This window comes from Calonectris borealis, chromosome 4, assembly GCF_964195595.1.
Source record: "Calonectris borealis chromosome 4, bCalBor7.hap1.2, whole genome shotgun sequence".
NCBI lineage: Eukaryota > Metazoa > Chordata > Aves > Procellariiformes > Procellariidae > Calonectris > Calonectris borealis.
Genome location: NC_134315.1, coordinates 1,890,727 through 1,915,874, shown reverse-complemented (window position 1 = coordinate 1,915,874; position 25,148 = coordinate 1,890,727). Strand labels below are relative to the sequence as shown.

At 59.1% G+C, this 25,148-nt stretch overlaps 1 protein-coding gene across 1 annotated transcript; it reads right to left on the bottom strand.

Moving 5' to 3' along the window:
- Positions 1 to 241: 241 nt before the first annotated feature.
- EMX1 (empty spiracles homeobox 1) lies at positions 242 to 10,546 on the bottom strand. The gene is made up of 3 exons (XM_075148338.1): positions 9,390 to 10,546; positions 7,085 to 7,269; positions 242 to 1,000 (listed from the first exon to the last, which is right to left on the bottom strand). The coding sequence occupies exons 1-3, from the start codon at positions 9,754 to 9,756 to the stop codon at positions 833 to 835; spliced, it is 720 nt and encodes a 239-aa protein (XP_075004439.1). The 5' UTR covers positions 9,757 to 10,546; the 3' UTR covers positions 242 to 832.
- Positions 10,547 to 25,148: the final 14,602 nt, after the last annotated feature.

Genomic DNA, 25,148 nt, shown 5'->3' with positions numbered 1-25,148 from the left:
CGGGGACCCCCGAGGGACCCACCCCCCCCTTCCTCATCCCCCGGCCATCCTCATCCCCCCAGCACCCACCACGGTGGGGCCACCAGGCTCTCCCAGCTCCATCGCTCCCATGGGACCCATCCCTCCCTGGTGACACCCAGTCCCCCCCATGCACCGGCATCCCCGTGGCCATTCGACCGGCGATGGGAGAGGGGGACGGTCCCCTTGTCCCCCCGCCCCGCCGAGGCAACCAGACAGCTTTCCAGCGCATTTTGCTTTTTATTACCACGCAGTAACACACGCTACAGCTGCTGACTACCTACGACAAGGGAACGCACGCACACAGGCACAAAAATAAAAGAATAAATTAAAATAAAACTGTGTAAAAAAAAAAACAAAAACAACCCACAAAAAACAATGGAGAAAAGGAAGGAGGCGAAAAAAAAAAAAAAGCGAAAAATAAAAAGGGAAATGAAAAAGGGGTTGGGTACATTGAGCTTCTAGGTAGGACGGTTTTATTTGATCTCATGGCTGACGGATGGCTTCCAGCGCGGAGGAGGATGCGCGGTCGCGTCCCGGGGCCGCGGGCGCCCCGGCAGCCTCCTCTTCCTCCTCGGCTCAGCGGCGGGAGCTTCCCAAAAAGCACCTCCGAGGGACGCCCCGGGTGGCGGGGGGGGACGGGGTGCGGGTCCCCGCTCAGGCCGGGCGCCCCGGAGGAAAGGCAGCGGGAGGCGGCGGCGGCGGCGGCGGCTTCGGCGACGTCCTTAGAGTTCGTTTGGTGATGCCGCCTGTGTCCCCCCTTCCTCCCCCGGGTTCCTCTCCATGGTGGCTGCACCAGGAGCCTGTCCCTGCCTTAGTCGTTGGAGGTGACGTCGATGTCTTCTCCGCTCGACTGCTTGGTGGCGAGGCGCCATCGGTTGATGTGGTGGGAACCTTTCTTCTTCTGATCCGAGTCGGGTCCTTCCTCCTCCAGCTTCTGCCGTTTGTATTTCGTCCGCCTGTTCTGGAACCACACTTTCACCTGGGGGAGAAGGAGAGACGGGCGCTCGCGGGGGTCCCGGCACAGCCGGCCCCGGCCAGGGACGGTGCTGCAACCAGGTAGCAAGCTCAGTTTTCCTCGGAGATCAACAAAAAAGAAGTCCCTGTTCCCCCAGGAGCGCTCCTACGGCCACCCTGCCCTGCCTCAGTTTCCCCTCCGCCCATGGCAAGCTGGAAAGGGGGAACAACCGTGGTGGGTTGCAGGGTGAGGGGTGCTGCCGCCTCCCAGCTCTGCTTTGCTGCACATCCCGGCCTCGGAGAAACCCAGGACGGGTGAAGGACACTCCATCGCTCCTCAGACAGGGGGCCAGCGGGCACACGGGACCCTCCTTACAGCACCGCAACCCGGTGCCCATCACCCCGGTGTCTGGGCTGTGCCCCGACTGGCACAGCACGGCGGGAACAAACCCAGCACCGTTTTATTTGGTCGCTGGCGTCAGGATGCCATGGGCACAGCGGCCGTGGCTCCGACCACCCCGTGGGAGCCAGCCCCACGCCTCCAGCGAGGACCTGTGCCCCAGGGCCAGGGTGGCATCGTTAGGCTTGGGCTGGACTGTATATAACCAGGTAGCTAATTATAGATAGATTATAATTACAATTATACATCATTAATTTACCACATTTAGGTTTCAGGAAACTTTTTCCACTGTGATGGTGGTCAAACACTGTCCCAGGAGCCCGGAGGGGCAGCGGGGTCCCCGTCCTTGGAGGCAACCCCCTCCTCGCCCGCCCGAGGCCCCGAGCGTCCTGCTCCGACCCCGCACACCCTTGATGCCAGCGCCGGGAGCGCGGCCTGTGGCGGGGGCTGGGCACGGCAGCACGGACACGGCGGTCGGTTTGGGGTGCTGAAAGCACCCGCACGGTCGGTGGTGTGGGGTGCTGCAGGCACCCGTGCGGCTGGTGATGCAGGATGCCGTGCAGCCGGGGATGTGGGATGCTGCAGGCGGAGGTGTGGGATGCTGCAGGCAGGGATGCAGGGTGCTGCAGATGGGGATGTGGGATGCTGCAGATGGGATGCGGGATGCTGCAGGCAGGGATACGGGATGCCGCAGACAGGATTCAGGATACTGCAGGCAGCAGTGCAGGATGCTACAGCCAGGGATGCAGGATGCCGCACAGCAGTGGTGCGGGATGCCGCAGACGGGATGCAGGATGCTGCAGACGGGATGCGGGATGCTGCAGGCAGGGATGCGGGATGCTGCAGGCAGGGATGCGGGATGCCGCCCGGCTTCCCAGGCCCCGCAGGACACTAGGTGCCGCTGCTCGGCCGCCGCTGCCAGCCCAGCACAGGCCAGGCTGACGCATTTACCCGCTCGCAGGTGGTGCAGTGCCCGTAGCCCCTCCAAGCAGCCACTGCTGCACCTCATCCCCCGGGACCGTCACCCCCTTTCCCCTTCGGCATTCATTGCAGGCGACACTGGCTTTCGGCTCCGGAGCCTTTCGCAGCGAGGCGACGGCCAGCGTTCACACCTCGCTGCATTCCCCAGGTGAGCAAAACCCTTGCAGGGTGCTGCGCAGGCAATGCAGTTCGAGCCCTTGACTTTACGGCATGCTTAGTCTATTGAAACAGCTGCTTTATGGCACCCGTATATATTATAAACCCCCCCGCCCTGGACTCAAACCATTTGCTTTCCTAGCTTTGGGGCATTTCTGGAACAATACTGAGCTGGCGCCTTTCATTCAACGACTGCAGAGCACTTTGCAAACTTTAATTAAAGCTCTCAGCCCTCTGGGAGCGGGGAAGTTGCCTTATCCCTAAATTATAGAAGGGGAAACTAAGGCATAAAGCAATTAAGATGCTTGAGTGAGGCTCTGTGGAAATCAGCGGTGGGTGTGAAGCGGCTCCCGCACGTAAAGCCTTTCCTCCCCAGCTCGGTTCAAACCCACCGGGGTACGGCCGTCTCCTGCAGGACGAGGCTCCCCTGCGCTTCCCGACTGTTTCGGCTGCGGGAAGGGGGATGTTTCCAGGCTGGATGGGCTCCCTGACCCCTCCGATACCGTATCCCTCGCTCCAACAGGCCAGAAGCCACAATGAGAGAAGTGTGAGAACCTCACAGTGGGCAACGGGGGGATAAGCTGCCCCCTACGACGCCTCATCCTGACTCCAAGAGTAATTGGTTTAAACCCCCACGCGCAGGGGGGTTTATCCCTTCCCAAACCCTCGCCGCATTAACCGTTGTCATGCCGGGTTTTTGAGCATCCGATGCTCATGGGGTCCCTGCCCGGCCGCTCCCCGGGGCTGGCCCTGCCCTCCAGGGTCACCACCGTCCCCATGCTCCTGCTGCGGGATGGGGACGGTCCCTGGATGGCTCCTGCACCCCAGTCCTGCCTCTATAGACAGCTCCCATCCACCGCTTTGCCTGCACGCGCGATGGGCTCCCACCCGTGCAGCACCCTGCGGGCCATCGCATCCACCGGGAAATCACGCTCGGCTTCGGGGATGCCGACAGCACCCAGAGAAGCAGCTCTGCCCAAAAGGTGACGTTGCCATCACCAAGCTGGGGACAATTAAAATCCGGTGGCTTCGTGTGCGGCTCCGCCGGACAACGGCCCTGTGTCCCAAACCCTGCCGAAGGCTGAGGGCATGGGGATGGGTCTGGGTGATGACCGAGAGGGACCAGCCCTGGTGTCACTTGGGGCCAGACACAGTGACACCGCTTGTGCCGTGCTGTCACCCCAATGTGCTACCGCCTCGAAGGGCGGCGGAGCTCCCCAGGCATCAGCGCTGCACCCTCGCCTACGCCTGCGGTCCCAGCTGGGACTTTTCTTCTAAAAACACCTCAAAACTTTTAAGAACTTGGTTTTGGGGATGGTCCTCAGCGCGGGACCACCGGCAGTTCCAGGAGACCCAGCCCCGGCACAGCGCAGGGTCCCCGGCACACCCGGCTTTGCAGCGCAGCCGCTCTCCGCCTGTATCTGGGACGCGCATCTTTCTCCTCCTGTGACTCCCAGGCATTCGCTCGGTTAATTATTACCGCTCCCGCAGAGCGTCTGCGGTGCCCGGCCAGCCCTGACCCACCGGCCGGGGCTGCTGTGCCTCCATCCCTGCAGGCACGATGCCGGGGGATATACGGCGTCTCCGTCATCACCCCGAACCTCCGGCTGGCAGGAGCCGGGGTGAGGCTTTTCCTCTGGGAAGGCAGGTTTGAGACCCTGAGTGGGGTTAGCACCACGTGCCGCCGGGGATGGAGAGGCTCTGCGGAGAGATCCGAGCTGCGTCGTGCAAAATTAACGCAGGGAAGTTATTTCCCAGCCCAGCGCGCTCTCCCGGGTGACCTGACGCCACCGGCGATGGGCACGGTGATGTGACCGCCTGTGTCGCCCAGCCCGGCACGACCACAGCACGCAGCGTGGTACCCCCACCTCTTCCCCGCTCCCCACCTCCCCGGCACAGGCATCCCACCCCTGGTGCACCCACGCCGCCTGGCACCCCCGCGGCACGCCGACCGCCAGGCTCGTTATGCCGCCAGGCTCGTTACGCCATCCGGCTCACGCACACCGTGTTCCCCCCCGTGTCATCCCGTCACGCACAAACCCCACGGACGGTTCCTCTTGCACAGGCCACCCCGCATCCCCCCACCGAGCCCTCCCTACGCGTCCTCCTGCCTCATCCCACTTATTGAACGCTTGCCTTTGCTTCGGGACCCTGTGCTGGATTTTCTCCCATTCCCTTTTTTTTTGAGGCTGTTGCGTGGGCCTGTCTTATCCCAGACTAATGCAGCTCCTTGGGCAGAGAAAGGCTGGGAAGGGGTTAAACACCTCCACCCTTCCCCACCCTATATCCCAAGGCATTTCCTGACGCTGGGCAGGTACCCGTACCCTTTTCACCTTCCCCCGGGCTGCTCCAGGTGTTGCTCCCGGAGCGGGCACAGCCCAAAGGGCAAAACTTCCTTTTCCAGGGGGAAAAGCAGCTGGGAAATAGGGCCAGGCAGAGCCAGAACCGCCAGCCCCTTCTCGGAGCGGCTAAACCCACTCGAAAATAATAAACCAGCCCCCACCCGTGGGTTTGGACGTGGGGCTGGGTGTCTGCGCCAGGTGAAAATGCGCCTGTGTCACCCGGCGTCACACCGGGGATGTGTGTCACGGAGCACGGGGGGTGGTTTTCCACGGGAGGTTTGCGTGTGTGGGGGATTCGTCACTGGATATATAATATAATAATAATAATGACAATAATAACAACCACAATAATGCCTGCTTTTGGCACAGCCACCGGTCAGGCTGGCTCTCCCACCCTGCCAGTCCCGGTACTTTGATGCCCATCCCGTACCGCATCCCTCTACTCATTGGGGTTATCTCCCTCCAGGTAATTAAAAGAAGATTTTTTTTTTAAAAGATTATTTTTCTAAAGCCACAAAGCCGAAAGGGAAAAAGTCTTCCCTGCCGCCCCGCGGGCCCCCCCGCGACCGCTGCTGCTGCTGGTCCTGAGCCTGATGCTCTTTCCCCGGCCGGAGCTGTGGGGCTGCGGGAAGGACGGAGCCGGCCCCGGCCCCGCCAACGCCCCCCGCCGTGACCTGCACCCGCTGCCTGCCGCAGGTGATGAATTACCCTGCGCCGAGCGCCTGCAGCAGCTTTCCAAAAACATGGAAATACCGTACTGCAAAATACACTGCAGTGCATAAAAAAAAAAAAATCTGTATCTATATTGCCTCTTTCCATTTCTAAATCTCCACCCGGATTTAGGGACGGATGCCTCTGCTTTTTTCCCCCAGTAAATTGCGTTATTGCATTTAGGCTCAGGGCAACGACGCAAAATCCGAGGGACTCGCTGAGCTCCCCCTCGGGCATCCCGCAGCTGCCCTTTCCGCCCGGGCAAGTTGCTGTTTGTTCTTTGACCTTTGGGTTTGGTGGTTTTTTTTTTTTCCCCTTTAACATCATTTTCAGCCCGGAGAGGTGACAGAAGCAGCAAGGAAAGGACCCGAGCTGGGGTGCCCGCTACTGCCCTGCCCTGCGAGCCGCGGGGCTGGGGGGGCCAGGAGAGCATCAGCATCGGGATATAAACGGCCTCTGGATTTTGTGGGCTCGCTCCATCCTCCCCGATATCCACACTTGCGGTTTCCCGCTGTCCCCGTGACAGTGACATTTCCCTCCCGGTAACTTCTCTCTTGCGGAGATGTATTTGGAGGTTTTGCTTGGCAGAGCCTCGGCAAGGATGAGCCAGGCGGGTACTGGGAACACCCACGGCTCCAGCTTTATTTTCCAATTGAATTAAAGGATAAAACTTAAATTAATTCAGAATATAGGCCAAACTACCTAGCCAGAATTTGGAGAAAACTCTCTCCATCGATTCAGCTACTAAATATAATGGGAAACAGCGTACCTTCGCCCGGAGCATTTGGGAATAGCTGCTCGCCGGGACACGGGGCTCGAGCACGCACAGAGATGCTCAGCCCCAACTCCCTTGTTCTCCCCCAGCACCGCACGCTTTTCTGTTTCGTTTCATCCCTACGGTCCTCCTGGGTCTCATCATTTCTAAACGGCTGTGAAATGTCTTTTCTAAAAATCAGAAAGCTGCAGCTGAAATAAATGCCCTTCGGCAGGCACCCATCTATGCACCCATCCTGACTTTCGGGCACCGCGGTGTTTGTGTACAACACCAAAGCAGCACAACTGAAGGGCATTTTTGCAGCTCTCCGGGGAAGGGTCTCATGCTGCTGCTCCTTTTTTAACTGGATTTTTAAAACCGTATATTGCTCTCGGGAAAAACACCCCAAGCAAGCAAGAAATAACACTGGAAAACCGCTCCGGAGTGGCACGACGCGAGACCTGCATTCCCAGCCTCCAGCCCTGCCGGGGACGACTGTAACGACCGAACGCTGCGGCAAAAAAAAAAAACCAACCCAAACCCACCCCGAGCCCATGTGAATCCGCACGGCTCGGCCACCGCTTCCACGCGGGATTCCTGCACAAACCCAGCTGGGATTTTGCAAAGCGCAGCCCCAGCCCTGCATGGGGTCGGCGCCGTCTCCGCCGCCCGATGCCGAGCTGCTCCCACCGGCGGACGGAGGGACGGAGGGATGGAGGGACGGACGGCTGTGGGGTGGGTGGGTGGGAGGCTGCCGGGGGGTACCTGGGTCTCGGAGAGGCTGAGGCTGCTGGCCAGCTGCTTGCGCTCGGCGCCCACCACGTAGTGGTTCTTCTCGAAGGCCCGCTCCAGCCGCAGGAGCTGCGACGGCGAGAAGGCGGTGCGGATGCGCTTGGGTTTCCGGGCGAAGGGGCCGTGGAGGAGCAGGCTCTCCTGGGACACCTCGCTCCCTGCGGACAGAGACGGAGTCAGGGTCCCGTGCCGGCATCCCTAGCCCTGCAGGTTCCCCTCTGTGGGACCGGGGGGGGATGTTGGGGAGACCAGGAAGGACAGACAACGGGGTATTATTGGGGGGCCCTGGGCACGTTCCCCACCCCAAGCTGGCAGCATTCATCCCCCCCAGGCACTGCGGTGCCATGGCCATGCTCCCTCCCGGCTGCCCTCGGTCCCATGGTGGGGCTGGACACGGGGGCAATGGGAAAGGGAAAGGAGAGAGAAAGAAAGAGAGGGAGAAGGGATGGATGGGGAGAGCAGGAGGAAGAGGAAAGAAAGAGAGGAAGAAGGAAGGAGACAGAGAAAAACAGAGAGAAAGAGAGAAAAAGAAGATAAAAAAGAGGAGAACGAGAGAGGCAGCCTAAGAAAGTGACAGGGGAAAAAAAAAGAGACAGAAAGAGAGAAGCGAGAAAGAAAGAAAGAAAAATAAGACAGAAAGACAAGAAAGAAAGGAAAGAGTGAAAGGGAGAAGGAAAGAAAGAGAGAAGGAAAGTGGGAAAGCAAGAAAGAAAAAGAAAGAAATAAAGAAAGAGAAGGAAAGAAAGAGAAGGAAAGAAAAGAGAGAAAGAAAAGGTAGAAAGAAACGAACGAAAGAGGAAAAAACATAGGGGAAGAAGGAAAAGGCGAGGAAGCCAGAGGGCGAGAAGGCACAGGCGGGCAGGGCCGAGCGGGCGGAGGGAGGACTCGGGGAGGCAGCGGGGGCCTGCGGGCCCCGGGCGGGAGCGGGGACCCCCCGGAGCCGCTCCCGGGCCGGGGCCGGGGCCGGTGCGTCCGGTGGGGGCGGCGGGGGCCGGGTCGGGGCCGTGTCCCGGCGGGCCGGTGCCCCCGGGCGCCGCCGGCAGCGGCCGCAACCCCCGGCGGAGCCGCCGCAGCCCGGAGCCAGGCGAGGGGTTGGTGCCGAGCAGATAACCCTAATCGGGGCTCCTCCGGGCCCCGGGACCCCCCGGGCATCGCGGCGGGGACAGCGGGGACAGCGGGGGGACGGGGACGGAAGGAGAGGAGAGGAGAGGAGAGGAGAGGAGAGGAGAGGAGAGGAGAGGAGAGGAGAGGAGAGGAAAAAGGGACAGGACACAGACAGAGAAAGGAAAGGAGAGGAAAATAAGAAAGGGAGAGGCAGAAAAGGAGAGAAAGAGAAGAAAGATAAAGCAAAGAGATAGAGACAGACAGAAAAAGAAAAAAAGATAAAAAGAAAGAGAGAAAAGAAAGAAAGAAAAAGAAAGAGAGAAAGGAAGAAAAAGAAAGAGAAAGAAAGCAAATAAATAAATAAATAAAGAAAGAAAGAGAGAAAGAAAGAGAGAAAAAAGAGAGAAAGGAAGAAGAGAGAGAAAGAAGAGAGAGAAAGAAAAGAGAGAAAGAAAGAGAGAAAGAGAAGAAAGAAAGAAAACAGAGAAAAGCTATAAAATCAAACAAAACCTCGCTGTGCAGCCGAGATCTACCGCAATCTTTCCCTTCGTTCCCGAGAAGGAGAAACCCCAACTCCCGGCTCCGCCAGCCGCGGCGCCGCGCAGGGAGGAGGCAGCGCCGGTCCCGTCCCCGGGAGCCCCGCGATGCCCGGCCGGGACCCCGCTCCGGCCCCCCCCGCCCGCCCGCCCACCGGGCACCGGCAGCGGGGCCGCGGGGCAGCCGCACGCCGGCTGCAGGGCTGCGGCTGCGGGAGCGCACCGGCACCGGCTGTGCAAGTGCACCGGCACCGGCTGTGCAAACGCTCTCCGGCACCGGTGTGTAAACGCACTCCGGCACCGGGCGAGTAAATGCACTCAGCACCGGTGTGCAAACGCACGGAGCACCCGGTGTGTAAACGCACCGGCACCGGGCGTGTAAGGGCTCTCCGGCACCGGGTGTGCGAAGGCGCCCGGCACCGGTGTGCAAACGGCCGGAGCACCGGCTGTGCGTGCAGCAACCGCAGCAACAGGTTTTGCCTCCGGGTCTCCCTCGGCCTCCCCGGTTAACGGGCCCCGGGGCGGGGGGACGCGGCCGCCCGGTGCCGGGCAGGGCAGCCCTCGCTCCGCGCCTCTCCGCGCTTCTCCGCGCCCCGGGAGGAGGACCTGGAGCCGGTTGGCGGTGCCCCGCAGCTCACCTTGGAAGCGGTGCCCGAAGAAGCGGTTCCGCAGCACCCAGGGGTAGAAGTTGAGGGGATCGCGGTGTTGCGGTCCGAAGAAGGAGTGGGGGTGCGGCAGCGCCGAGCCCCCCAACTGATGGGGCCCGACGGGCAGCGCCGGGTGCCCCACGGCCTCGGGGAAGACGAGCTCGGCGCTGCCGTAGAGGGCCCGGCCGGCGGCGGCGGCAGCGCCCTGGAAGCCGGGGGCGAAGGCGGCGGCGGCGGCGTCGGCGGGGCCGGGGTAGCCGAGGGCGGCGGGACGCGGGGGCTCCTCGGGGCTGAGGTGGGTGTCCTTGCCCACCAGAGACTCGATGGTGAAGCAGCGTTTCGCAGACGGCTGGAACATGGTGTGAGCCGGGAGGGGAGGGGGGGGCCGGAGCGGGGCTGTTCCTTCGGGTGCGCGCGTGTGTGTGTGTGTGTGTGTGCGTGTGCAAGAAACCTCCCCCTGGGCGCGCGCACACACGCACACACACACACATACATACACACGCGCGCACACACACACACACACACACACACACACACACACACACACGCCCACCCGTGGGCGCCCACGCACCCGCAAGCCCCGGGCAGCCGGTACAAATACGGCCGGTACCTGGCGGGGCCCGGAGGAGGGGGCGGCCTCACCTGCTCGGGCCGGGGCCGGGGCCGGGCAGGGAGGGGAGGGCAGGGAGGCTGGGGAGGCTGAGGAGGCTGGGGGAGGCAGGGAGGTAGGGGAGGGCAGGGCAGGGGGAGGCTGGGGAGGCTGGGGAAGCAGGGGGAGGTAGGGAGGCAGGGGAGGGCAAGGGAGGCAGGGGAGGGCAGGAGGAGGCAGGGGAGGGCAGGGAGGCTGGGGAGGGCAGGGGGAGGCAGAGGAGGGCAGGGGGAGGCAGAGGAGGGCAGGGGGAGGCAGGGGAGGGCAGGGAGGCTGGGGAGAGCAGGGGAGGCGGGAAGGCAGGGGGAGGCAGGGAGGCAGGGGAGGGCAGGGGGAGGCAGGGGGAGGCTGGGGAGGGCAGGGGGAGGCAGGGAGCGCCCGAAAAACTGGACTGGAGCCGCTCCCGCAGGCGCGCCGCGAAGTTGTGGGAGAGGGGCTCCGGCTGCGTGGTTTTTTTTTTCTTTCTTCTTTAAAAAGAATTTTTAAAATTAAAATTATTTTTTAAAAATCCTCTTTTTTCTTTTTTTTTTCCCCTTTTTTTTCTTTTTTTTTTTCTCTCTTTTTTTCTTTTTAAATAAAAAAAATACCCGCAGCGGCTGTTTGTAACTCCGCGGCTCGGGGAGCTGGCGGCCGGGTGGGAGGGAGGGGAGGTGTAGCCCTCCCCCGCACCCCACCGCGGCTCCCCGCCTCCCGCGCAAGCCCCGCTCCCCTCCGCGTAGCCCCCTCCAAAGGCAGGACCTTCCCCCCTGGACAAAAGCCCGCTCTTCCCACGGGTCCGATCCTGCGCTGGCAATAAAAAAAAAAAATTAAAAAACCTCCAATAACTCGCGATTTTTGGCTTTTTTCCCCAGCGCGGGGGGGATGCGCGGGGCGCGCAGCCCCTGCGCGGGCCGGTCCCGAGTTCACTCCGCAGTTTGGCTCTGCTCTGAGTTTTGTTGGCCCGCGGAGGCGGGGGCCAGCCCTCCCCTCCTGCACAAAGGGGGTTGAAAGTCTATTTTCCACTTGGCTGGATTGAAATACCCCGCGCGGGAACCCGCGGATCCTTCTCCCCGCGGAGAGGAGAGCGGTGCTGCGCGCCCGCGGGCTTTCCGCGGACACACTCCCGCAAGAGACTGCGGGGAAGAAGCGAGGGGGGGAGAAAAAAATATATAAAACCCCATAGAAATGAAAGCCTGAAAATGGAGCGAGCGCGTCGCCAAAGCGCTTTTATTTTTATTTTTATTTCCGAAAGAGAGGGGGGGGGGGAAATCTACATTTTATATATATATTTATATTAAAAAATGGAAATAGAGAAGCAGGGCTGGGTCAGCCGGCTGGCGGAGAGGGCAGCCGGGCGCGGAGCGGGGCGCACCCGCGGAGCGACGGAGAAGGGGAAGGGGAAGGGAAGGGAAGGGAAGAGAAGGGAAGGGAAGGGGGATGCGGGGACAGGCTCTGCTCAGACGCGGGAGCTGTGCCCGGCTCCGGACCATTTGTAGAATTTAATTTAAATCAATTTAATAGAATTTAATTTAATTCAATTTAATTTAATTTTTTTTTTTTCTCGCTGTTTTCTTTACCACCTCTGGGGCTCGGCCCGGCGGGGGTACGGACCCTCCGCCCCCGCTCTTCCGCGGCCGCCCGTGGGGAGCGGGCAGGGGCAGAGCCGCGGGCCGTGGAACGCTGCGCGGGGCCGGGATTTCGTTTCATGCAGATCTCGCCGGCTTTCGGCATCTTCTGCGGGGGGAAAAATTAAAAGCCGGCCGGGCGCTGGCTCCTCACCGCGGGAATTCCCGCCGGCAGCATCTCCCCTCCGCACCCCATCTCCGCAGGAACCTTGTTTTGGGGGAGCTGCCTTGGTTTGGGGGATAAATCGCCCTCTCGGAAAATTATAAACCTTTAAGCTGATTTTTTTTTCCATCTATTTGCCCCGGTGGTTTTCAGTCCTAGCTCGGTGTCCAGGCAAAGCTCCCTGGATGCTCCGGAGGGAGCCGGGAAGCCGCTGCATTGAAACCAGGAGAGAAACCCAAATTTGTCTTTACATTTCTTTTTCCCCCTGCTGCTCCAGGCCTGCTCCCACCTCCAGGATAATTCAGTCAGGATCTTTATCCCCCACAGGAATAAAACGTGGACCCCCCAGGAGGGTGCCTTGCTCCGGCCCTCGGTGTCCCCGGCTTATTAAGAGGAAAACTTTAGCCCGTGCATCCCCAGGAGGAGGTGATCCGGGAGCAGCCTGCCTTCCCGCTGGATTTCTGGCCAGGAGGAGCTCTGGGTGGAGGAGAAAGACATTTTCTTTTTTAACGAAAGAGCCGCAGAGCGTGCCAGCGCAGCGCAGGGACGTGACCGGCAGCGGCGGTGGGCAGGCAGGGCTGGGCAGGGGGGTGCTGCACCGGGATTAGGGGATGCTGGTGGGGGAAAGGGGGGGTCTGATGCCTGTTAAAATACAACAGTCGAGAAATTTCCAAGCAGCAAACGAAAGAGGAATGAAGGAGAGGGAGAGGGGGACAGGACAGGCACCAAAAACTGGCCTTGGGGTTGGGGGTAAAGGGTCAGGTCCGGGGATGCTTGGGGATGGGCAGACGGGCAGCGCGTCCATCCCCATCCATCCGCATCCACATCCATCCGCATCCCCATCCATCCGCATCCCCCAGCCTTGGCCACCGCTCGCCTGCCTGGACTCAAATCCCTGCCTCACCCCGTCCTCCTCCCGCAGCAGCCCCAGCAGGAGCAGGCAGGCTTTGCCGGGGCCGGATCCGGCACACTGCCGGCAGGTGCAGTCCGTTCCCCCCCCCCCGTCTCGTTAATCTATAACACATCGGCCTCCAGCATCAAAGGGCAGAATGTGGAAAATCAGGCCCCGGGCCTCGGAGCGTGGCCACGGGCGCAGCTTGCCGGGATGTTAAAAGTTGACCAGACTTCAAAGTGCTGGATCATTTCCTCCCAACCTCTCCCACCTGCTCTTCCCATGGGCACAGCTCCTTGCCCGGCCCGCATTTCTTCTCAGCATCCTTCAAGTGCGGCCCCGAAGTGAAGAAGGGAGGAATGGGGCTGTATTTTGGGTTGGGGGGATGAGGAGATCCAGAGCCTGTTCGGGGCTGCTCCCCCTTTCCTGCTTCATCAGCTTTTTTTTTTTTTTTTTTGTTTCACTTAGTTCAGGGATATTCTGGATTGGAATAAGCTGTCCCTGCACAACCTGGTGGGCTGCAGCAGGTTATTCATCTCACCTCCTCAGTCTCCCTTTTTTAAGATGGCTTTGTCAACTGGTCCATCGATGGTGGGTGGGTGGATGGATGGATGGGTGGATGGATGGATGGATGGATGGATGGATGGATGGATGAAGATGACATGGGAATGGTGGGGATGGTGGTGGATATGTACATTGACATGGATGGATGGGAGACAGCTCTAGTCTATGGAGTCAGGCTGATATTGAGAGAGGATCCCATCACCGAGCCCTGGAATGGGAAGCCACCCAGATCACATAGCTATGGGCTGGAAGAGGTCAGTTCAGCAAGGGAAGACGTAGCTGGGTCCTCACCCACCTACACGATGGTCACGCCGGCTTTTCCTTGGGGGCTGCATCCACCCTCGCCTCTCCAGCGTGACCTGACTGCTACGTTGGTACAGAAACCCTGCACAGATGGGGGCTCTGGTGTGGTGGGTCCTGGTGGGCTTCCGACATGCTCAGACTGGGAGGTCAGTGGGAAAGGCCCGAAAGCCAGAAGATTTGTGCAAAGCCACACACAAACTGGTGAAAAAAGATTTCCCCAGGCCCTCGTCATGCCCAGGCGCCTGCTGCTCCTGCGTTGGGTGAGCTCTCCGAGGTGGGAGACCCTGAAGGCCATTTGGTATGGACACAGCTGTGGCTTCGGTGGCTTGCACTTGCAAAGCAAACAGGATTTTGCACCCAGCTCCTTGTAGACATTGCAACCCCCAGCCCCTGAAAGGGTCATCTCCAAGCCTTGAAACATCTCGAGATGATCGTGCAGGTGCCCATAGCCCTGATAAAGCCTTTCAGAAAGGCACCCTCGGCCGTTGGTGGCAATGCCCGTCCCGGCGCTGAGGCTGCACGAAGCCACCGCTGTGCAAACACGTCTCAGCCGCGGGTGGGCAGCCCCCGTGCCTGAGGCAGAGCTTGCTCGGATCACTTCTGCTCGGCAAGGTGCTCCCACAGGACGGCGGTTTTGGGGAAAGTCATCGCAACTCATTAGTTGAAAGGGATGTGCAGAGGTTGGGCACTTGAGGACCTTTCCCCTGACCTTGTGCCTGACCTTGGGGACCCCATGTCCCCTGTTTGCCCACAGGTGAGTGGGGTGATGAGCCAGTTCACCCGCGCCTGCACCCATGGAGGGCAGCAGCACTGAAACAGGCGTTTTTTGGGCAGCATCTGCATCTCCTGCTTGTGACACGACTTGTCAGAGCAGCGCTGATGCTGCAGGCACTGGCAGCACGCGCAGCTCCACGGGTGGCATCATCTGCCATGCGGGGTGACAGCAGGTACAGCGTCGGGGGGCAGAGCTGTGGGGGTCCCCGAGCCCTTCTCCATAGCGAGGGGTGCAATCCAGCCCTCTCCGGGTGCTGGGAGCAAACCCAAACCGCTGACCCCGGTTTGTCATCCCGGTCCCTGGGGTGGCAGCAGCGGTGGGTGCGTGCGTGGCAGCGCTGTGCCCCAGCCAGGAGCGGATCCCTCCCTCATCCCTGATCCCAGCCTTTAATCCTCCCCAGGATGCCGTGGCCAGGAGCTCCGTGCTTTAGCACTGTGATTCCTGGGGACGTTTTTGAGGGTTTATAGCACTGACAGCATGAAGAGTGCTCAGCCGCGGTGTTTGGGTCCACCCACCCCACTGGTTTTGGGGGTGAAGACTGGTCTCTCAGCTAATGTCCCACCACGTACCTCCCTCCAGGGCTATAGGATGTTGCCTTTAGAAGTGCTTTTCCATGCATGGCAGGATCATCGTTGCAGCAAAAATGTCTTTCTAGGAGAGCTTGGGAAATTTCGACACAGGAAATTACGCCTCCAGCCCCGGGGAGGGTTTGGGTGCTCCCTCGGAGCGTGACCCCCACGTCGGACCCCCCCGGGCTTGTGCTGGCTTTGCTCCAAGGGGCAAAGAAAGCAAGATCCCCTGCAAGGTTGCACCATCGCAGGGGTGGGGAAAGGTGTGACGGCTTCGGTGCCGCGGCAGGGAGAGGAACCGTCCCCCCGTGGATGCTGGGGGAGCCACCCCAAAACCCCGCAGGGACCGTGCAGCGTTATATTAGGGGAGATCGGGCGACTTGGCTCCCGCTCACCTCCGCAACATACCGTTAAATGGCATCAAGACGGTGTATCAGCCGCTTACATATGTTGCTTATAGACGCCAAACTTATTAACACAATAAAAACTGCTGCTAAGAAGCTTTCCTGCCTCCTTTCCCGCCCGGAGAGCATCAGTGTTGGAAGCACCTAGCCGCCTCGTATGGAAACACCCGGGGTTGCTTTTCATATGGCACCCAGGAAAATAAATATATGAATCAGCCAGAGTCCCCTTTCCAGCGTTTCCAGACCTTGGCTGCGAGGGCAAGGAGTTGGGGACACCTCGAAGCAGGGGCGTTTAAAGCCAGTCCTGGGGTGAAGCCATCCCATCCCGCCTGGGCGCCGTGCTGCTGGGTGGGCTGGGTGCTGCTGGGTGGGCTGGGTGGTCTCCTCCAGTGCACAATGCTCTGAATCAATGAATCTTCCTCCTGCTTTGCTTCGGAAGGGGTCGGAGGGGGACCCTGGATGATTCATATATTTATTTTCCCGGGTGCCATATGAAAGGCAACCCCGGGTGTTTCCATACGAGGCGGCTAGGTGCTTCCAACACTGACATTCTCCAGGAGAAAAATAGGCAGGAAAGCTTCTTAGCAGCAGTTTTATTGTGTTAATAAGTTTGGCGTCTATAAGCAACATATGTAAATGACTGATATACTGTCTTGATGCCATTTAACATTATGTTGCGGAGGTGAGCGGGAGCCAAGTCTGCAGCATTTCGACTAATACGCAAGGAGCTGCCAATTCTGGTGGGCTTTTTTCTGGGTTTTTTTTCCCCTTTTTTTTTAAAATTTCAACAAGTTAGCAATCTGCCCGTGCCAAAATAATGACTCGGACCCTTCCATCTCCGTTGCCATTTCTTGGAAAAATGGGTAAATATTGTGTTCATTTAGCCCTGGCGACAGCTCGAGTCCCGGGATGGAAAATGCCGGCTCACCGGGTATCCCGGTCCCCATCGCTGCGGATGGGGAGAGGGGCCGGTGAGGAAAGAGCGGAGCCGCTGCCAAACGCAGCCCTGACTGTTGGTAGCGGAGGTGCCAATGTCTCTGCGTTTCCCCCTTCTCCGGTGGAGGGAAAAACAAAAAAAAGGCAAGGGGGAAAAAAAATTTAAATATAAAATGCCTTGAGTTTCTCCCTCGCGCACGTAATTTTCAGTTAATTTATGTTGAATCAATGGTTCCTTGCAGTCATATGGATGGCAGGCTCCCAGCCATTATTAGTGTAAACAGATTTGTGAGCAGTATATTTAGCTGTTCCATATTGCTTTTAGGAAATGTGCACATTTCAATGGCATATACTTAGAGAGGGCCATACCCTGCCACCGCTCTGCAGGTGGGGATGGTGCTGTGCGGAGGCACCCGCGCTCCCAGCCTCCTCTTCCTCGCCCGAGAGGAAGCCTTGAGCCGGGGCAGGGGGTTTCGGTTACCCTTGGAGGCAGCGGGGACCGTCGGCTCCTGTACGTCCCATCTGTATTTCACCTGCAAAAAAAACCCTGCAAAATGGGGGTTTGCTGGTGGGGACGGTCTGGCTGAGGCCACGCTCGTCCCTGCAGGGCGCAGAGGCCGGATCCAGCTCAGGAGCGTGGAGATGGAGGTGTTTGCAGCAGGGGAGGTCCCTTGGGGTGGGTGCCCAGCAGCGTTTTGGTGCTCCGGGGCACCGACCTGTTCCCCGGAGCTCTGTGCAGTCTCGCCAGCCTACAGGTGGGACGAGCTGAGCCAGGCTCAAGCACCGTTGGGGGTGAATCCCCATGGGCTCGGCCACCTGAGCTGCCTGGGGTGGGCACCCACCCAGGGACCGTGCTGGGATGCAGGTGGCACATCCACCCAGGAATGGTGCTGGGATGCAGGCGGCACATCCACCCAGGAATGGTGCTGGGATGCAGGCGGCACATCCACCCAGGGACCGTGCTGGGATGCAGGTGGCACATCCACCCAGGGATGGTGCCGGGATGCAGGTGGCACATCCACCCAGGGATGGTGCTGGGATGCAGGTGGCACATCCACCCAGGGATGGTGCTGGGATGCAGGTGGCACATCCACCCAGGAATGGTGCTGGGATGCAGGTGGCACATCCACCCAGGGATGGTGCTGGGATGCAGGTGGCACATCCACCCAGGGATGGTGCCAGGATGCAGGTGGCACATCCACCCAGGGACCGTGCTGGGATGCAGGTGGCACATCCACCCAGGGATGGTGCCGGGATGCAGGTGGCACATCCACCCAGGGATGGTGCCGGGATGCAGGTGGCACATCCATCACCCAGGAATGGTGCTGGGATGCAGGTGGCACATCCACCCAGGGATGGTGCTGGGATGCAGGTGGCACGTCCTCCAGCCACACCGCGGGCACAGCGGCCACATCCCTGCCACGCGGGGAGGGATCTGCACCCCCCGTCCGCCGCCTGATCGGCTGATTTAAGAAAAGTTGTGCTGCGGAGAAGCGCCAATCTCGAGAGGTTCGGGGCCAAAATGTAAAACGCACTAAAAAAGAAATCCCCAGATTTCAACAGAACGGGTGTAAAATCCCAGCCAGCGGCACCGTGAGGAGCCCTCCAAGTCCCGTGGGACAGATTCTGCCGCACAGCACCCTTACGCTACTCCCCTTTTCTGTGCCCGCCTGCCGACGAGGGAGGCTGCCCAGAGCGAGCAGGATCAGGCCCTTCCCCACCTCCCCGCCAGCCTCCCCTGCTCGCTCCGCGCACGCCTCGCCCGCCGCCAAAATAACCCAGAAACGCCGAATGCAGAACCCGCTGCCGGTTCACACGTGCCGGGACGGCACGAAGCGTGGGTGCAGCCCCTCCGCCAGGGAAGCGGGGCAGGATACGGCCCTGGGGGGGGCTTTTGCTATTTTAATTTTTCCTGCCTGCGTGCCTGAAAATAGCTGCCACGAGCGGGCTGGCACGGGCGGCGCGGAGCATCGCCAGCCCCCGGCGGCACGGCGGTGAAAGGATTTGGGCAACGGCTCACCATGGCTACCCGGGCCGGGGAGAAGTATGTCGGCTCCGGGGGGAGGGTGCCGGCCCCTTTGACGGAGGAGAAAGCCGCGACATCAGGGCTCTGTTGTTGGATGTCACCGGCTCCCTCCCGCCAGTGTGAAAAATCAATTAGGAAGAATTAGCGACGTGTCAATGGGTGTCGCGCGGGGAGAATTACGGGCCCCATCCTGCGCATCGCTACGCGGGTTCACCCAGGAGAAGGTGGCAGTGTGTCACCGCTCCCCCGGCTGGCCCCACCACCCCAGCACCGTTACAACCCCAAAACCATGATGCCCGGGCATCCGAATCCAGCCCAGAGTACCGATTTCCAGACCGGGTGCCCGGCTGTGCCCAGGGAGCTGCATGCCGCCCCGGCGCTCCCTGCCTCAGTTTCCCCATCCGTGCGATGGGCCTCGGCTGGACCGCAGCCCCTGCGCCCCGCAGCATCGCTGGCTGGAGGTGTTGGATCTTTGGCACCCGTTGGAGCCCATCCCCGTGGCTTCGGGACTGGAAGCGCTTCAGTGGGAGCGTAACTCGCCCCATGTTGCTGCTTTCTCTTCCCTCCTCTTTCTGCGTGTGTGTGTATATATATAAATAAGAAGGGGAAAAAAAATCCCAAACTCTGATTAAAATCCCTTTTTTTATTCACCTGCCCATCTTTCCTCTGTCTCCATCTCCCATTCTATCCAAACTCATAATTAATCGCTCAAGGCAAAAGTAATGAATGTTAATTGGCCATCTGTACAAAGACTAATTAAAATCTACCATGCTGGGGATTAAAACATACCTATAGCAACTGCCTGAATTGAGAATGAGACAGAGGAGAGATTGAGAAAACAGCTGAAAGGCTTGTGCAAAACGCAATCTCGCTTAGGTGTGAGATGAGTTGCAACTCGGAGATCTGAGATGCTTTATTATTAAATTAAAAAAAAAAAAAAAAAAAAAAAAAAGGGGGTGGGGAAGAAACTTCTGAGCTGAGCCGGAGCTGGTTTAATGGGAAGAAAGGCCGCGGGAGATTTCAAAGGCAGAGCGACAGCCCTTGGACCCCAACATTTCGGGTTTGGTTTGGATGAGGATAATAGCCGCCCTCTCCCCTCCCCGCCAGGAGAAAATATTTCGTGGTGTTTTCAGCTTTTTAGGGTTTCTGCATGTGAAGAAACCGCGCCGGGTACTGGGAAGCTGCTGGGCTGGAGGGGGGAAAGAAGCATCCCCTGAATTTGAAGGGTTAAGGATGGAGCGCGCAGCCCGATCGAGGGCATCACCGTCGGGCTGCATCCTGCTCTGCCCCGAAGCTGCATCGCACCCTCGGCCGCCCTGCTCCGCTCCCGGCCCCTTCTTTGTCCTAAACCCTCGGCTTTTCAGGCCGGCCGCCTCTTTGTGCGGGGAGGGTTTAGGAGTTGGAGGAATAGCGCAAAATGAATAAGCCAGCGCTAATTATTTACGGGGCTGCTCCTCCTCGCTGCAGCCCTGACGAGTCCCCCGGCCCCTGCGCAAACACCCCCTGACTCTCCCTGTGCTGCGTGTCGGGGGCCAGCGCAGAGCCTGGGTCTGTCCCACCCAGCCGCAGTGTCCCCTCCGGCGCTGGTGACATGGCTGGAGGTGGCAGGAGGTGCCTGGGGTGGAGGGCACCCGGGGGAGATGCTGGCCGGAGGGTGGCAAGAAGGCTGGACCCTCTCTCCAAATGGATTCCCCCAGGCTCAGGGCAGTCCTGGCATGTGCAAAATGGCTTTTTTTAGTAAAAAAAGAAAAAAAAAAAAGAAAAAAAAGAAAAAAGAAAAAAGAAAAAAGAAAAAAGAAAAAAGAAAAAAGAAAAAAAAAAAAGAAAAAAGAAAAAAGAAAAAAGTGCTTTTCCTCCAGCCAAAGCTGGGGGGTTTCTGCTAGAAATCACCGACCTGCGTCTCCACCGCCTCGAGGCCAAGGCTGTCCCCATCCATCCCATCCGCCAGCTCCGATGCCACCAAACAACTTATTTTTTAATCCCAGGTCCCCAGTGTTTCCTTCCGGGAGCAGCCGACCGCATCCCCCTAGCCCTGCGATGCCGGGGACCGCTGCCGCCGCAGAGCATCCTTCCCGGGGACTTTTGGGGGTTCACAGCGGGGGGTGATGGGGAGGTGTGTGTGAGGGGGGAGCCTGGGCATCCCCCCACCCCCCGCGTGTGCTGGTACTTTGCAGCCTCGCTGGAAGCACCCGGGCTCGGCTCTGCTCTTGTTTTCTCAGGTTCGGCTGTGTTTACTCCCAACACGAGTGACCGCCGTGGCCCTATTACGGGAGCGGCTGACAGCTCGGCTGACAAGTGTGCTCGCGGCAGGAATGTGAATGCGGCTCCCGGCCTCGCCGCGGTGCCTCGGCAGCAGCTTTGCCGGCGGTGGCACGGGCAGGGTGAGGCCAGGCTGCCGGCTGGGTGATGCGAAATCCCTAAGGAAGGAGCCGCTCTGGGTTTCCCATGGGATCCCACACGGGATGGGGTGCTGCGAGCGTTGGGCGCAGCACGACTTGCTCGTCCTGTCTGGTCTAAACCCCGGTGCTGAGCATCTGCCAGAGTCTCCCAGCATCCTAATGGGAAGGACCAGGGTCTGCCGGGATTATTCGGCTGCATCCCACGGGACGAAGTCTGGCTTTGGGGTGCTGCATAAAAAACCAGGGAAACCCTCCTATTTCTGGCAGCTTTTTCCCACGAGGGTGGAGGTGACTGTTGGTCAGGTTTGGCCACCGGTGAATTCGGTGGGTACAGGGCAGCACCGGGAGCGATGCCGAAGCCAGGGATCCGGCGCTGGTCCCAGCTTAGCGCCCAGCCCGGCGAGCCCAGCCGCTCTGCCCGCGCCAGATAAAGATGGTTTAATTAATCACAGATCATTTCTGCAATGTCCCCCCATTAACCTCCATAGCAGACTAAATAATAACTCATTAAAGGCATTTGAAGCTCGCAGGAACAGGACAGTTTACCAGCAAACCTGCTGCTCTTTGGCTTTAAACTGGGTTAATCTGTCATCTCTTCTTGCTGGACCAACGGGTCCCTCGTTATACATTAAATGGCTGTTCCAGGGGACATGGCCGGCCTGGAGCTGGTCCTTCTCCTTGCTTAACGCTAAGGCCACCAAAACCAGGGGACAGCATAGAAGGGAGAAGAATAAAAGCAGGTCAGCAGGCTGAGAGTGAGGAGTGCGAAGAGTTACAGGCAGGAGGATGCACGAGCAAGTCTCGGGGAGAAGAGTCGGTGAGAACCGTGCCAGCTCAGCAGAAAGATGTTTGTTGTTCTAACCCTCTCGGGCTGGGTGAACATCCACCAAATCCCAGCCACAGCCCCGAGAAGACCCTGTAAAGCTCCTGAGTTGTTGCATAGAGAGGTGGGAGGCTCTGGGGTGGCTGGTCGTGTGTCTAGGAGACACCCGAGCCATGCGCGTGGCGTGGAGTTAATATGGGGGATGCCTGGGATGGGGGGGATACCCAGGCATCCCCCATATTAACTCCACGCCACGCGCATGGCTCGGGTGTCTCCGTGGGCATCTCAGGGGTCTCTGCACGCAGAATGGGGGGTCCCTGGGTGGGAAGCGTGACCTTTCCCCTCCCTGGGAGCACCGTTGCTGGAGGAGCAGCTCATTTACCCTTTGGCCTCGTGGCCGGAGGCAGCTGCTTGTTTGCGTGCGAGGAGCTCGCTGGGCACTCGGCGTCCTGGCCAAAAGACCCGTGCTCAGCATTTCTGGCCAGCGGATGGGAAAATAAAGGTCTTCTTCTCCCCTCTGCTGAGAAACCTTTAATAAGGGGCAGAGGAACCTGGCTGCAGCCTATCGCCCCGCTGAGCCGGGGGCAGCCCAGGTCAGCGGCCGGGATTTGGGAGGTCGTTGGGTGCACGCCGGTTTTAATTTGGGAGGCTTTGGGGGGGATTTAGCAGGCTCGCCCTTGCCGCCGTCCCGGGGACCTGGTCACATGCGCAGAAACAAAACCCCAGCAGTGACTTTGCCTCCTTTCATAACCCAGTTCCCCGCATTTCACCACGGGCACAAAGGGCACAGTGTCTACCCCGGCATGGGGAGGGGGCTGGGGAGAGTCCCCCAGGGACTTGGGGCCGGTCACTCGGGCAGTGTCATCCCTAAGCATCGCACACATCTCTTCTTGCCCCAAACTGCTATCGAGGCCATCGTGGGGGCTTTCTGTAGCACTTCAATAGGGATCTCACACGGGGAGGCATCTGCACAGCTCGCGCTTCAGCCTTGTCTCCCCTGGTTTACCAGGGCTCAGGGAGACATCACACCTTCACCAACATCCATCCCTGACAGAAATCGCTGCAGCCGGGAGGGGCCCAGCGCTGGCAGCATGTCCGTGTCGCTGCTTTGCCCCTGGCAGCGAGTAAATTGCTTTTCTTGTAAGTACATGAGCTGAGATTAAGAGGGGAACATGGGGGGGCTGACTGTCCCACGTGCAGGCACGCACTGGGAGATCAGGGCTGGACGGCCCTTCCTAGGGCTGCCACGACCCCCAGCACTTTGCTCCAGAGATGGGATGGGAAAGAAAAAGCAAAGGGGGGGGAAAAAAAAAGAGAAAAAAGGGGGAAAAGGTGTAAAATGCCCTGCCCAGTATTTCACTGCAGGAGGCAGGCTGGGAAGGCAGGCTGGCGGGGGGCTGGCAGGGACCCGCTTGCAGGGACCCCTCGTGCTAGGCAGGATTTTGGGTTTGACAAGCCCCACTTTACCCCCGTCAGGGAGAACAGAGCCTGTGGCTCCTGTCTGGGATGGAGGAGGTGACAGCTCCTTTTGGGGTGACTCCCTGCAGCCGCAGGGTTCATCTTTAGCCCGTGGGCGAGAACTGCCCAAATATCGGGGCTCCCCGTAGGGCCGGGCACGTCAGCCCCATCGGATACACTTTGCCAGGTGAGCTGTGAGCTCCTGTCTCTGAAATTAGGAGAGCTCAAAACTTCTTTTGTTTTTTAATACCCCTTTTTCTCCCAGTTGAGCCTCTGGCATGGTCCTGTGGCTCCAGGACATGGAGCCTTGATTAAAAAAAAAAAAATCAGTCACTGCAGGGACCTGTGATGGGAGGGTGCAGAGGCAGGAGGGGAGCCCGGGCTCGTGTCCCGCTCCGTGCCCACCGAACAGCCCGTTGCTTTTCCGGAGGCACCGATGCGGTGTCAGCCTCCGGACTCTGCTCTGGCTGGTGTCCGTTATCCGGTCTCGGTACGCCCTCAGCTGGTCACAGAAAATGCTAGAAAAGGGAAGAAAAAAATTTTCTCTCATTTTGCCATTGCATCTCACAGCACCCATGGGTGCACAGATGTCAGCTGGACGCTCGGGGCACGGAAACTGGGCCTGCTCCCTGGGCAGGAGATGCTGGTACCCGGGGGATGCTGGTACCTAGGGGATGCTGGCACCCAGGGGATGCTGGCACCTAGGGGATGCTGGTACCCAGGGGATGCTGGCACCCAGGGGATGCCCTGAAAGCATCACGGCATTTCTCCCTCGGCAGAGCTCTGCTCCTCGGGTGGGAGTCACAAGCTCGGCGCGTCCCTGGGGGTTACAGAGCGATGCCAAACACCTAAACACACACACAGTGAGTCCAAGGGGATGAAACCCCCGAAAATAAAACATCCAGGCTACAGCTTGGAGCACAGTCAAGTGACGAGTGGCTGCGCTGAAGACAAACTTACTCCATTGAACTTCGAGCATGCGGTTGCTTCACCAGCAAAATTCAGCAGCGTGAGCCACAGCTCATCGCCGCAGCCGTAGGATTCGCACTTGGTATGTGCTCGATGTTGGTAACTGGTTTCCTCTTCAAGCAGATGCAGAGTTTCCTGGTTGAAGGGACAGGGACACCAAGACTGATTTTTGCTCCTGCTGCTCATGGGCTGCCCCCGGGCACCGGGGGAGAGAGAAAAGGCAGCAAAAAGAGACCCAGGTCCCAGCACAAGACAGACATGGACCTGTTGGAGCGGGTCCAGAGGAGGCCACAAAAGGGCTGGAACACTTCTCCTATGAGGACAGGCTGAGGGAGTTGGGGTTGTTCAGCCTGGAGAAGAGAAGGCTCCGGGGAGACCTTATTGCGGCCTTTCAATATACAAAGGAAGCTTCTAAGAAAGATGGAGAGAGACTTTTTACCAGTTGTGACAGGACGAGGGACAATGGTTTTAAACTGGAAGAGGGTAGGTTTACACTGGATGTAAGGAAGAACTTTTCTACAATGAGGGTGGTGAGACGCTGGACCAGGTTGCCCAGAGAAGTTGTGGATGCCCCACCGCTGGAATTGTTCAGGGCCAGGTTGGACATGGCTTTGAGCAACCTGATCTAGTGGAAGATGTCCCTGCCCATGGTGGGGGGGTTGGACTAGATGATCTTTGAAGGTCCCTTCCAACCCAAACCACGTTATGAATCAAATCCAGTGTTTCATTAATATTTCATCAACGTTGTGTGCAGCAGGACATAAGCACCTTGCTATTTAAAGTCACATTCCCTGCCTACATGTACTCTTTTCGGGGAGAGGTTTGGGTTGGAGAAGTTTGGAGAAGTCTGGTTTCAAGTGGCACCTCTGTGATACCACAACCCCTCACGCCGATGCTCCAAGACGACACACAGAATTGCCAATACACTCCCAGCTACTGGAGGGTGGCCAGACCTCAACCAGGTACACACAGTCCAAAAATAAACCTTCCCCTTGGGTATCCCAGCTTTTAATGTGTTTGATCCCAAAGAGCCCATCTGCATCTCCCACCCGGCTAGTACCACGCGGTCCCCGTGCCCAAGGCAGCCCTGTCCCCCATTACCATCCCAGCTCTTCCTGCAATTTGGGGGTCCTTGAGCCTTTCTGGAGGGGGCTTACCTACCTTTAGCCCAGACTCTGACAGCCCATGGTCCAAGACCCTGTAAGGGCAGGACTTG